This window comes from Brachyistius frenatus, unplaced genomic scaffold (assembly GCF_029030835.1).
Source record: "Brachyistius frenatus isolate BFR_SWC_R1_liver_20210118 unplaced genomic scaffold, ASM2903083v1 Contig_11, whole genome shotgun sequence".
NCBI lineage: Eukaryota > Metazoa > Chordata > Actinopteri > Embiotocidae > Brachyistius > Brachyistius frenatus.
In genome coordinates this window covers 2,458,392-2,473,028 of record NW_027210610.1, presented here as the reverse complement: position 1 = coordinate 2,473,028, position 14,637 = coordinate 2,458,392, and the positions used below count along the sequence as shown (strand labels likewise).

Here is a 14,637-nt window from a genome sequence, read left to right as displayed (position 1 = left end):
AAATTCAGTGTGATGCATTTAAACATCAGGGAGAGTCGACGTTGAGACACACGTAAATCAAAACACAAGTAAACCTCAGAGAGACTTAATGATACACTGGGAATGAAAACAATGGCACATCCTTTGAACTAAGCTATCCTGGGCATACTGAAAGCATGATATGGAAGAAAAAAAAAAGAAGAATTACTCAGATCTTTCCCATCAGCATTAAACCTTCATACAGTTCAATGTCCCTTCAAATGAGCACTCCGAATGCAGAGTGTCAAGCCGCTCTGTGGTTGATAATTGGTTTTATTATGGGGATCCAATCTTAAAACTTCTCAGACTCTTGAGCTTTCATGCACAGAAGTGGATTTGATCTATTTTGATTTCAGGTTTTATCCTATAATCAAAATGCAATAATGCACACTGACAGCACATGAGAATGAAAGCATCAATCAATCGTACACATTTAGACCTTTTATATGCAGATTTTTCTTTCAGGCTCTGTTCCTTGTGGACATTTGAACTCATAATTGAACTTGCAATTTGTCTGTATTTCAATTTGTAACACACACTTGCTCCATTGAAGCACCCGGTGTTGCACAATTTGACACTCAACATGCTCTTTCATATTTGTTATTTTTTTCCTCTGCCTCATTTGAGGCGAGGCTTACTGAATTGGAAGAGCGGCTCCACATCATGGGAAAAAAAGCAATTAGCTGCTGCTGCTATAGACTCATCGCATTAGCTGGTGCAGACTAGCCAAAGGTAGCCCACTAGCCGTTCCCCAGGAAGTAACATAAAAAGAGCCCTGAGATGACATGTGTAGTGATTTAGTGCCATGTGAAAAAACTGAGTTCAATTGAAATAAACTGAAAAATCCAGGAGATGATAGTTGACTCATCTGGAAATACAATAACTCATTTTCACAATCCACATTCATGAGTACCAGTAATCCTCTGGGAAACACATGTATTTGCTTAGACATAATCCAGCAAGCAGTCGTTATGGAGCACTTGAAAACTGTGGCTTCAAAGGGAAGAAGTGGAAACAATATAACAGCTGAGATCAGCTGCACAAGCATACCTTGTCGTGTTTTTTTAGATTTAGAAATATATCCAGACGTGCCTAAGTCTTCATAGAGGACTTAACAGAGGCCTGCGCCCTTAGTTTTAGAGATGCAACCGGATTTGTAGCTCATTATATAATTGAAAAAATGAAATTTCATTTGTCGCCCTGTCATTCAGTCTAAGCTTTGCTTTCAAATTCTGCAGGAGTCATGCAGTCCTGACAATTGTTTGTACTGACAGTTGTGGAAGGAAAAAAAAATGGCAGCCTTTGTGTATGTATGAATCCAGAAAGGCTTTAGGGAATCCGATTGCCGGAAAATCTCTTCTATTACTGTCAAGCATGAGTCCCAGCTGTAATCAGACCTGCCAATTTGCACTTAGTTCTCTTCTCATTCATCCTGCATGTTTTCTCCAGACTTGCTCCATCAGAAACATTTTTCTCATATCCCTGGATTCCTCCAAGCGTCAGTGAAAAATGAAACGATACTATTGATATGCAGAGTGAACAGCAACTCTCTTTGGCTTTTTTAATTCAGAAAGATGATGAAAAACCAGGCAGACCAACTGTGGTCAGATGCTGATTAAGAAACTAAGTCAAAGAAATGGGACTGAAAGAATCAAATTAAAACTAGAAAGATGAAACACCAAAATACTTTCAGAGGTTGTGCTTAGGCACCCCTCAGCCTCATTTATCTCCAGAGATCCTGGCAATTGAATCATTCCTTGGTAAACAAAGCTAGAAACCCATCCTCAGTGTCGTTATCCCTGGAAGATGTCTGCTCTGTTGTGGTAAATGACTCTTTTATTAGAGAAAGTGATTTCATCTATTTCTTCCTGTCTAAGTAGTTCTTAGAACAAGCTGCGGACGGACGCACGCACGCTCGCTCGGAGGCAGTGCAGGAGAGCGCCGTGACAGGGAGAGGCCGATTGGCCTGAAAAATAAATAAATTTGAACTCAAGTCTGTGTGTGCAGCGGGTCCTCTGTGTCCAAGGAACCCCACAGTAGCACAGTCTTGCTACACCTACTATTATCTTTACGATCCCCTGAGGCAATCTCCCTGTTGATGAGGTAATCTCATGTAACTTTTGTATCATTTCACCAACCAAACTGAAATCATGCAGCGGACTACAATAAAGACAATCTAGTGCTGCCAGTAGGTGTTGGATACAAGCATGCAGACAAAAGACACAGTTAGTTAGTTGCACTTTACATCATTTTATCTCGGAAGCACCTGTTATAAATAGCCTGTCAATCATGCCATATGTCACACTGCCTGTTGAGTATTTAATGAGTATATCTATGACAGGTTATCAGTCTATTGCTGGCTAAAAGAGGGTCTTTAGCTGATATGACAGCAGACCTAAGTGAGTATGTTGACATTCTCTGAAGGCAAATATCAACTTAAAGCCCTTAGAAGCTTGGATGTAAATTTTGAATCACTATTTTCCTACTCATGGATAAAGTGACTGTGTAATCTCAAAGGTGGCACTCATGGTTTTAAATCCACAGAAGACTCTCATTTCCTTCTGGTCAAGTCTCACCACTCTTATCTCATCCTTTTCTTCTTCCTGCTCAGCATTATGAGAGGGACAAAGTTAATGATGTGATAGTTTTGTCCTGCTCACAACTTCAATTAAGGAATGTGTAAGTGTGGTTTGATCAGTCCAACAACCCACCATCTGTCATTAGATTTTCAGTAAAGCTGATTGTTTACTGGTGTGGACAAGTATAAGTATGGCATCACAATTTTGGGCATTTAAACTTTGGCAAAAAATTATGTTTATGAAGGATCCCATTAAAACATTCAAACGTGTCCGAAAATGTATCAAGTGCACTGATACTTTATCCGGAAATGAAATGTAGATCTCCAAAACCATTGAAGACGGTTTTAGTTGGTTGCCACCAGGTGAAAATAGGCGTGAGGACTTCCAGCACCCTACTGGTGTTATAGATGGGATCTGTCATCGTCCCCGACAATAATAGACTGTCCCCACTTTAGCTAGACACTTGCGAACCAGAGTTACAGAGACAAGAGTGATTGAAGGGTCATCAGATTGTGCTGCACCGCTTCAGGAGCCTCCATAGACTTGAGTATAATGGCCACCTCAATAACGATGACCATGATTCATAAATAATGGGCAATATGTGAATGTGCTGCCGTCTTCTTTTGCTCCTCTAAACCTGGATGTGCACCTACGAGTATAGCCTGTACTTTCCTTTCCTCACCTCTTTTTCACGACAGAGAAGAAGTGCAAGAAGACATAAGATCGACCTCCCGCAACTACAACTCACACTTTCTGATAGTTTGAGGTGACTTTAAGATAAAGCAGGCTGCCTGAACACAAAGAGAATTCGCTGCATATCATTGCAGAGCCCCACAGAGCGACTGTGTGTGGCTTTAGGTTCAGTCTCTCTGACGTACAGCGACGCACAGGACTAAATATTTCCACACAGCATCTCCGAGAGCGCCTTTCTCACATTTAAAGAACATTTATCTGTAAGTGACTCAATGTTTTATATTCTTTCTTTTTAGTATCTATAGCCTGACAGAGCTGTTAAAGAGAGAAAATGAAAGTTTTTTTTGTTTTTTTTATGTCCAAAACGCATTTTTAAGAGAAATGCGCAGAAACATTCTGGAGGTAAAAATAACAAACTTGAGCCACTGACCACATTAGATTATTTTTCGTTCAAACATGTTTTTTTCTCATATGACAGTCAGATTTATTTTTTTTAAATTATTATTTGATGTTAATTGTGTTGATGTGGTTGCGTAAATCGGCGGACATGGATCAGATAAATTCATAGATTCATTATTGAATGCAGGTCATCAAAGCTGATTGTATCGCCTCCAGAATTTAAAGGATGTTTAAGGGTATATCCAGTGTAGTTTAAAGCATCAGTTGTGTTGTTTACGTTTTCTACTGGGCTAACATATGCTGCTCGTTGTTCTGATGCTCTGCTAGAATATCTGTTCAGAAGTGTCGTATACTTTTCCACTAAGATTCATGATAACTTCACTGTATGAAATCATATGAGCCCCTCAAAGACCTACAATCAGAGTTATGCAGGTATGTATGAATATCATCAGCTTTTATTGATTTGACAATAAGGAATTACTTGATTGTGTTGTTAATCACACTAGGGATCTTACCCTGGTTTGATGGCTGAACAGTTCCTGAGAAATCTGTGTCAAGAATGGACTTTAGCAAAGAGACTGGGAAGATCCCACATCTGCAATTTTATGTGTAAAATAGCAGGTTTTTAAATTCCTCAAATGACTCAAGCCGAAGGGTTTTACACACTGCTAGCTTTAAATGCGCATGTATCGATGTTAATTTTCTTTTCTTTTTCAACTAATTCTGGTAGTGACATTATGCTTCCAGACATCACAGAGTTGAAAGCGCTCCACATGGGGCCGTTTTCAGGACCTCTAAGAAACTAAACCCACTGTCATTCCTTAAACTGCAACAGGCAATGCATGTAATTTTCCACCTGGAGGCGACAAATCAAATCAAATCAAATCAGTGTTGCTGTTTTCTGTTGCTACACAGTGGCAGGCTGCTCTGAGCCTGAGGTGAGACCCCCACTGAAGGTGGAGACATGATGCCCCCTGAGCCCGCTCTGCTAATAAATGTGGCTCCACTGCAGCAGGGCCTCAGCAGGTCACCCTGTGGGGTGCGACAAAGAACCACCACACTTTGCTCCAAATGATTATGCAGATCATATTTTGGTCTGGTTCTCATAAACAAGCAGCACAGTCGGAGTGTTTTATATCCTCAGAAATTATGAACGTTATTCCAAGAAAAAGCTATCAATAGTGACAATGGATTTGTTGATATTTACACAAGACAAATTGCTCCAAAAAATTATTACAAATATATTTTTAAAAATTGTACTAGTGAATTACAACAGAAATATGCTCTATTGGAATGAATACAACATTCTTCAAAAAGAAATCAGCTTGTTGGAGAAAACTATTCACAGATCAAGTTCATTCTTAATATGTGAGCTCAGCTCATCTTTTATATCATGTGAGCACTGTGACTTATATGTGGAACAACCGTTTTCAGTAGGTTTCTTCCAGGCAAACTGATCAACCCTGTCTGAGATGGATACCATAAAGATATGAAAAATCAAACAAGTTTTCATTGGAAAAAAACTAAAACAGAATTTTTTATTTTATCCCTTTGATATTTCGTTAAGTCTTAATTTCAAACTCTGTATAGAGCACACTGTCAACCTAAAATCGTTGTCACATCACAAATAAAAACATTTCATTCAAGTCACAATAAGATAAGAATGGACAAAGGCAGACTGCTGTTCTCATCTCTTTCCAATCTCTTTCCAATAATGCGTGTTGCATATTTCTCCTTTTAGAACAACAAACAGAGTGTTGACTTAATGTAAATTAACCATGATCATAAACCACCCCAGTGGATTTGAAATGAAGCAGCGGAGAGGTGTAGACCTTTCAATTCCTTGGACCACCCAGAGAAAACATCAACTAAAGTGTCCTTGAGCAGAGCACCCGCCACCTAGTGGCTGCTGTCACAACCGGCTCACATAAATAGGGCATGTTTTCTTAATGTTAATAATCCCTTTTCCTGTTTTATTTTATTGTTTTATTCTCGTATTGTTTATCTTGACTCCATGCCCTTGTGTCTTTGCTGCCTTTGTGTTTACCTGCCCTGATCGTTTCCATGCGTCCAATTGTCTTTTCTGTCTCGTGTTGTCTGTGTGTTCTAAGCTCCCTGGGAAACTCCATTTTGTGCTCTGTGCACTGGCTACTAGTTTCTCAGGTTTTTTCTTCCTGGTATTTGATCCCACAAAACACTCTTTGGTTTTGTCTGGCTGCTCCGTTGGACTTGTTAACTTGTCTTACCTGTAGTTGCATCTAAGTAAAACTCTGACCTACTGCCTTTTGATTCGTGCATTTGAGTCCAGTGAGTTTCTATAGGGTTACAGCTGCAGTGACACATTGCTGTGTTCACTTCTTACAGATGAGTTAAATGCAGAGTTCAAAAGATCTGTGTAAAAACATATTGTTGATAATATACTAGCAAATAAACTGATTCTTGTTGTAAGGCAAAAAAGTAATTGGACAAACTAACAAAATATAAGAATTGGATATGAATCATTTGAGGTTAATGACAGCCTAAAGTATTGAACCCATTGGCATTAACACATGCTGAGTTTCCTCCTTTTATTGGAGCAGCCTTCAGTTGCGTCTTGCTTGTTAATCTTTCTCCCTTCAGTTTTGTCCTTAAGTGAAAAGCAAGCTCAGCTGAATCGAGGTGAAGTGGCTGACTGCCATTTAAGGACATTCTGTTTCTGTTTCTGTTTGGGTCATTATTCTTCTGCACCGTGAAGCACCGTCATATCAGCAGAAAGTGTAGCTCTATACACTTCAGACTTCATTCTGCTACTTCCATCAGCAGTCACATCAACAATAAACAACAGTGACCCAGTTCTGATGGCAGCCATACTCTACATGTTAGGATACTGCCTCCACCGTGTTTGACAGATAATGTTATGTTTCATGAGCCCTTTCTTCCTCAGTCACTTCAAGTTTTTGGACTGCATAACGAGAGTTCCCATGAACAGCCAGCAATTGCAAATTCAATACTTGGGAGTCGACTCCAGCACTTTAACCTTCTAAATTTATAATATATTTAAATTAAATAACAAAACAACAGACCACACCTGGCCATGAAACTGCTTAATAGTCAATTGTTAAATTACTTTTGAGCCTGTGAAAATGGAGGCATCATGTAAAAACTGCCGGTAATTCCTATATACAATATTTTATTCAAACCATTTAAACTGAAGCTGAAAGTCTGCATTTCAATCCATTTATTATCTATACTGCTTTATCCTGAACAGGGTCACAGGGGGCTGGAGCCTATCCGAGCTGACTTTGGGACACACTGAACAGGTCACCAGTCCATCACAGGGCCAACAGAGGAGTCAGTGCGAACCACTGCACTAACATGCCGCCCCTCTATCATAAAGACACATGGACCAGGCTGTATATAAAGCATACTGTCTGGAATTATTATTTGACACAGCACAGAGTCAATTTCACTTTGAGCCTATTTACTTCCACTGGAAGTCACCATAGTGAGAAATGTTCAAGTCATAATTTTAAATCATAGTTGTTGTTGTTGGTTTTTTTTTTTAAAGAAAATCCATCAGGGATTAGCAGCAGGGTGTATAACTAATTATTAAGAGGGGAGGGTGTCAGAGCAGGGAAAAGGGTAATCATTTTAGACTCAATTATAAAGTAAAAGGCTTTTCAACTTAGACACTTAGAGAACTTTTGTGAAAGTCAATAATGCATGTAAAATGACTCGTTTCAGAAAACTGGGACACCTTGAGAATGTCCAGGTATAACAGTTAATTTTGCCTTGGTTTTGGTGCATAGAGTTGATAAATGGTAATTTGGCTCATTCATTCCTCTAAATGACTCTAACATGAATGACCGAAGTGCAACAGGCATCAATTTCCCTTGAAAAGTATTTCCTTGTGAGGGACAGGCAGGAAGTAGTTTTACCGCAAATGAAGCTTTAATAGGTCCAATATGCAATTTTTTAAAGATTCAATGCTTTTTTTTATAGATTAATTGAAGCCCTAAAATGTTTATTATCTATGAATTTGGCCAGAATGTACTGAACTCCAGTTACTCCACTTACAACCTATCTCTATTTTGCTTCTTCCTCTCAGTCTTTCTGCTCAGGAAAAACAGGTCTTCAATGATGGATAGGACACAAAACATAATAGCTTTGATCTGCCTGCTGTTTGTCAAACTGCCAAAGGTTAGTGTGGGTAAAATATAGTATTTAAGGATGATTTTTACTGCAGATTTCTTTTCTATCTTCCCAGATAAGTTATAACGCCTTTCACAAACGTGAAGGAAAGTTTTTCTGAAGTATGTTTTTGTATGTATCTTTACAGTTTGTAAGTGGGAAAGTCTTAGAGGAGACTTATCGGAAGTGGGTCCTTTATAAAGAAGACTGTGTCAAAATGATAGAAAACGAGTCGCTGCCTCAAGGTACGGAGAAACCTCTTTCATTTGGAACTGAGTCATCGTGCAAAAAAGGAATCAGGAAGGGAAAATGGAAAAGGAACATTTTGTTTTTCCCCAGCAACAGATAATCTCTTAAGTGTCCTTTTGTTTGCCATTCTAGTGGGCTTGTTCTGCAACAGGACATTTGACAGATATGCCTGCTGGCCAGACACTCCTGCTGGCTTAATGGTCAACATCTCATGCCCTTTCTACCTGCCCTGGTTTGACAAAGGTAACAACAAACTGAAACATAATTGTGTTTCCGTCAGTTTGTCCTCCTTCCATTTGAGTATAATTTTGATGTGTGTTAATATAATTTGTATCTCAATTAATACTGGCAAGTAAAAATTGGATGTGGATATTCAAGTTCCCCAAACTTTACACTTTAATCCTCATTACTGACACTAAAAATGAGAGTAAAGCGGTGGGAGCTCTGTGGGAGCAGTCATAGCGAAAAGACTAACATTAGGTAGGAGATGCTGATCAGACTCTGTCAGTACGTACTAAAAATCACCTCCCAGCTCAACTAAAACACAATAATTGACATATTATATCTTGTTTCTTTACTCCAGGCAAAAAAGTAAAGTGCTAAAATCACATGTTACCTAGATGTTGCCTTTTTTTTGTGCAGTGTTTTTTGTGCTAAGCTCAGCTAACAGTCAACTGGCTGCAGCTTCGTGTATAATTGATATTTTCATCTAACGCTTAGCAAGCAGATAAAAGTATTTCCTCCAAATACTATTTCTTTTTATACATTTATGTGCAATATTGTATGTTCACTGTGGCTGAGTAGCTATGCATGTACAGTATCTGTGTGGTTCTTTTCACTGTGTCCTCGAATGATAACCTAGCCAGGCTCTTTCGTTTCCCTCTGCCCAGTGCATTATTTAAACTCTGTGACCCTAATTGTCGGCAAGCAGTGACTAAAGGATGAATTGTTTGTCATGCAGTGTCCCAGGGTGTTGTGCGGAGGCAATGTGGGTCTGACGGCTTCTGGGAGCGAGAGGACAGCGGGCAGGTGTGGAGGGACATGACCCAGTGTGAAGAGGACAAAGGGGTCACATCTCAGGAGGTGGTTTAATGCAACAGAAACACCTCCAGCACGAGAGCTTCTTTGGTTGCAGCTCTGAGAGCTTGCCGTTGCTCAAACATTTGTATTGCATATAGGCCTATGGAGGAAGATAGGTTCTTTCAGTAAGAGCTCACTGCTGAAACAAAGGTCATTTCTGATGACCCAGGTCATAGTTTAGATATCTAATGGGAAATATTAAACTCTAACGTAAGTGATACTGATATGAGTTTGTGTCAAAAAGGTGATTAAAAAGATATTTTCATATGCAAGTTTGGAAAGTTACAACTATCATAGCTCTTGACAAAACCAAAGTTTTATCCCCAAACTCCAAGTGGGAGCCATTATCAAAAGCTGAAACAAGGTGTGTGGGGAGTTGATAAATATTGTTGTGTATCATTTAACCCAACATTACCCTCTTTTAGCAGTGCATATAACATACACCCTAAATACTGAATCCAGAAAAATTAAGTTTCCCTCAATAAGTAATAGTTTTGTAACTTTTAACATTAAATAATTTGTGACAGTTAAACTAGGAGACCATTTGAATCATGAAATCTTTTAAAAAATATATATAATTTTCTTAATAATAATGAATTACTTGAGACCATTGCACCGGGCAATGAATTTCGTTCCTTTTTTTGTTCCACAAACCCGAGGTTTCTGATAGTAGTTTTACGCTGAATTGGTCTTATACTCATCCACTTCTCAGGAGGGTTTTGTTGATATTTCTTTGACCATTTATTAGTTTGTGGCAACTTCCAAGCTCTTTAAACACACCACAGCACCAAGCATGAAACTTCAGAGACCTAAAAACCTTTTAGTGACATTCAGTGAAATTGTTTATAGGAGCAAGACTTTGACAGACATTTGACTTCATGTCACTAAACTGTTTGAAGAAATCTGAGTCGTAGTTAAACGACTTCCATCTCCAGACTGTGCACAATGCAAAACATTTTCCCCTTCATGGTGTCGGGCCAAGTAGTATAATTTAGCTTTATCTGCTATTAAAGTCAGAAAATGACTGGCAATTGAGAGCTTTTTGTCTGATTACAATCAATAATCAAACTCTGACGTCTCACGATGACTGAAAAAAATTCTATTCATTCAAGCATAAAACTCAAGCCTCTTTAATGTTCTGTGAAAATACAAAATGGATACATGACGAATGTTATCTGCAGCTGCAGTGAAAAGAATTTAGAGGAGTTTTACAGCTGACAATACGATGTCAATTATGTAGTTACAGTGATTTACAATCATTAGGAATTGCAGGGAACAAGTTTTTTGTATTAGATAAGGATTATAAAAGTGACTTGTGTGAATTTTTTTTTTACAGCTGTGGATTAAACAACTGATGGTGAGCTTCAGGATGCTCTACACTGTCGGCTATTCCTTGTCCCTCTCCACGCTCATAATGGCTCTTATTATTCTTCTGAGCTTCAGGTATGATGTTTGACACACACACACAAACACACACACACACACACACACACACACACACACACACACACACACACACACACACACACACACACACACACACACACAGCTGTTTGTATTTTGTTGTATAGCCTAGTGTGTCAAACGATGCAGATTGACACACCTCCGAGGATATAAATAAGGACAATAAAGCGTCTGCTTGATGTCTTTCTCCATCTTTCCTCTTCTCACAGATGCTGTGAGTAATGCTTTCAAACACAACCAGGCCATCAGACAACATGCTGTAACTTTAATTCTTAATACAAATCAGAAACGCCACAACTGCCAAGATCCTCGGCATTTATAAATCTAGATAAAGAATCAAAACTAAAATAGCTGCAAATGATGTGTCTGTACAGGTCAGATGAAGTCATTCCAAGAAAACCAATAAAAGCAAGAACAAATAAGTTGTAATAAAACAAAAGGTTAAAGCTTGGATGTCAAATTCAAATTTTATTATTTTTATGTCCCCTGACAGGAAACTGCATTGCACCAGAAACTACATTCATATTAACCTCTTCCTGTCCTTCATCCTGCGAGCTGTAGCTGTCATTGTTAAGGACACAATGCTTGAACGCCACTGGGGAAGAGAAATCATGAAAACAACTGATGTGACTGAGATGCTCAGCCATCAGGTAGGTCCTTACAAATGATCATTTATTGCCATTATTTATTGTAAATCACCACTAAATTATCTCAGTGTTTATAACCTAGATGCATCTAACACATTCAGACTGATGAGACCATTTTAAACATCATCAAACATTCGAAAAATGCATTATTTTTGTCATTTTTGTTTACATTTATCTTTCCCCAAGGCTGCTATTGGCTGCCGGGTAGCGCAGGTGATGATGCAGTACTGTGTCCTGGCCAATCACTATTGGTTCTTCGGAGAAGCAATTTACTTGTACTCAGTGCTCGTCGCCTCAATGTTCATTGATTGTAACAAATACCTACCTTACATCTGTCTTGGTTGGGGTAAGTGACATCTCTCGAGGTAATTATACTGGGGCTTATTACCTTGAATTGTGGCTGATGACCCCTTTTACCATTCTTTCCATTTTAATTCTGATTTAAATCTAAGAGCACTTCACCAAAAAGACAACACAGCTAACATACCAAAAGCAGGCAGGTTGCACTTAGCAACAGTAGAAACGTCACACCATCATAGCTATGCCCCTCTCTGGAGTCACCTTCATAATTGCACATGAAACCACGAGAGACAGCAAAGAGTGCCATATAGATTTGTAGATTGATGTTATGGACACATTTGAACACCACCCGTGTGCCTTTTAAGCTTGTTTTTCAAAGCAGGTATTGAACCTTGCAGTTTTTTGTGCTTTTGCCTCAGGAACGCCACTCCTATTTGTGGTTCCCTGGGTAGTGGTGAAGATATTGAAAGAAAACAAAGAGTAAGTGAGTGTGCGTGTGTGTGTGTGGTGTTCCCACGTAACAGATCACTTCATGTATAGACCCTGAATTGGTAACATCTGCCTTCTCTTCCTCAGGTGCTGGGCTGTCAATGAGAACATGAACTACTGGTGGATCATTCGTTTCCCAGTTCTTTTTGCCTCACTGGTAAGGATGACTTGTGCTAATAGTCTCCTCAGTGATTGTTCACAGGCCTTGCAGGTGTCATCACCTTAGACTCTAGACTCCTCTGCATCATATACTGCACATAACAATACTCATATGTATTTGTTTTTAGAGGATACAAAAATTTATGTTATGATTTTCTGATCCAAAGATCAACTTTCTGATTTTCATGAAGATCCTGAAGATCATATTCTCCAAACTACGAGCCAGCAACCAGAATCAATACCCCGATTACAAACTTCGGCAAGTTGTCTCAATTGTTTTCAGCGATAGATTAAATGAGCTCAGACCTCTGTCTTGTGAATTCAAATCTTTCACAGCAAAGCAGTGATTGATTTTAAAGGAGAATGAATGAAAACACAGCCAGAAAAAATGAATGATGACAAAAAGCATGATGATGATGATGTTGTGACAAACTACTGTGCTGTTTGATTTGTCCTTTTTAGGCTTGCCAAGGCCACCCTTACCCTCATTCCTTTGTTTGGGATTCATGAGGTAATTTTCATCTTTGCTACGGATGAGCAGACAACAGGCATTCTGCGCTACATTAAAGTCTTCTTCACCCTTTTCATCAGCTCATTTCAGGTAGGCTCAGTTGGACTTAAGAGTGATTGTACTATTGCTGATATACTGTAGTGCATATCTGCCACTGTAAAAAAAAAATGCAGCTATCTAGACAATTTAATCTGTTCCTGTTTAGCAAATAACAAATGCCTTAATCTAAAAAGGACTTTAAAAAAAAAAAGATCTCTCTGCAGGGCTTTCTGGTGGCTGTGTTGTACTGCTACGCCAATAAAGAGGTTTGTTGTTTCACGTTTCCACTTAAATTTTATAAAGTCCTGAATATTAGCCATATATCCCAGACACAGTAACTGCAAGACAACATGGGTGTAAAAGTGCATGTTTTTCTTGAATCATATGATCATCACATGTATACATTGGTAATAATACTGATGAAGTAGATTATATAATTTTTATTTTTTTTTAAAGTATTTTAAGAAATGTCTCCACAAAATGGCCCATTAACTCTGAAATGATTCTTCTCCACTCTGTATGCAGGTGCAGACAGAGCTGAAGCGGAATTTGCGCAGCTGGAGAACAGAGACAGAGATTGTATGCTGTGGACAGTGACTAGCTGTGCTTGACCGTCGAGCAGACACTTTCTCCATTGCCACAGTGCCAGATTGCAATAGATCCTCTGTCTCAGCAATCAGGGTAGTGCCTGAAGGTTCGCCCACTCCTGAAAGTTCGCTGATTTTCAGATGTCCAGTTCAGCCACCTTCCCCACAATGTGAGGCTTCCTTGCTACACTCTTCATCATTGGTAAATAGGGACAACATATTGCAGAGTGGGGATCTGGATGAAACTGGACAATCGTCTGTAGCAATGCAGGTGTCCTTCGTTGTTCATTTCAAAGGCCCAGTGGACACACTACCACATGTTGTAAATACAGATTCAGACTAAATAAAATCACTGTACATTCACTGTATATTTTCTATGAGATTCTATGTGGTTGGTTGTAAATATGTAAAACCCTGAAAAAGTATTATATTACATTCAATTTGTGTGAATAACTGTAATCATTTGCGACATTAGATATCTGTATGTAAATTAAAAACCGACTAAGATTAAAAGACTATTTGTCTATGTTGAATCTTTTTCTGTGTGATAAGCAGTACAACAGGATTAGTCACTATTGTCAAGGCAAGTGGAGCAATCACTGTACTACGATTATGAAAGATGGATAGAATAAACAGTGATGTTTCTGTCTAGTCAACAGAAAAGATTATAATAAGGGTTGTAAAGCTGTATCCAGTGTCTTTTACAACATATCTTGTAAGGTAATGTATAGGTTTGTTTTTCTTCTCCAAAATCAGTTTCTCTTCAGGTCCCTTCAGTGAGCTCGAAAAACGTCATTACCCAGAGGCACCAGGATCGCACATACGTCATGACGTCATGGGCATCGTGCTGTCGTTGGCAACGGCGGAGGCTGGAGCGGGAAGGACATAACTGCTGTTTACTCGGTGCCCGGGAGAACTGGAGAAGCACTCGTATTCAGTCATAATGTGAAATAACAACATGTCGTATTGTTCTGATCTGTAGAGGACGGAGAAGGAGCTTCCTCAAATCCTTTAGTGAACTGTCTTCTTTCTAGCTAACACCCAGACGTCAACAGGTGGATTTTAAGTTCGCGATATGGCTTCCAAAGGTAAAATGAACTTTTTAAAGTGTTGAATTAAAGTCGGCTTGTTACGACTACATCAAATGCAGCAGCAGACACAGTGAGAGAGAACTACAAACCACAGTTAGTGCGAGTGCAAGTTCACTTGTTACCCTGAAGACTGAGCTAACTGTCTCTAAACCCTGTTTGGAT

General features: G+C 39.0%; 1 protein-coding gene across 1 annotated transcript; it reads left to right on the top strand.

The window, feature by feature from the left end:
• Positions 1-6,806: 6,806 nt before the first annotated feature.
• On the top strand, positions 6,807-13,874 carry LOC138616718 (glucagon receptor-like). Its single transcript, XM_069691239.1, has 13 exons — positions 6,807-7,868; positions 8,008-8,104; positions 8,241-8,351; positions 9,070-9,191; positions 10,525-10,631; positions 11,146-11,302; positions 11,486-11,645; positions 12,019-12,079; positions 12,176-12,245; positions 12,415-12,506; positions 12,710-12,848; positions 13,022-13,063; positions 13,323-13,874. The coding sequence occupies exons 1-13, from the start codon at positions 7,689-7,691 to the stop codon at positions 13,392-13,394; spliced, it is 1,410 nt and encodes a 469-aa protein (XP_069547340.1). The 5' UTR covers positions 6,807-7,688; the 3' UTR covers positions 13,395-13,874.
• Positions 13,875-14,637: the final 763 nt, after the last annotated feature.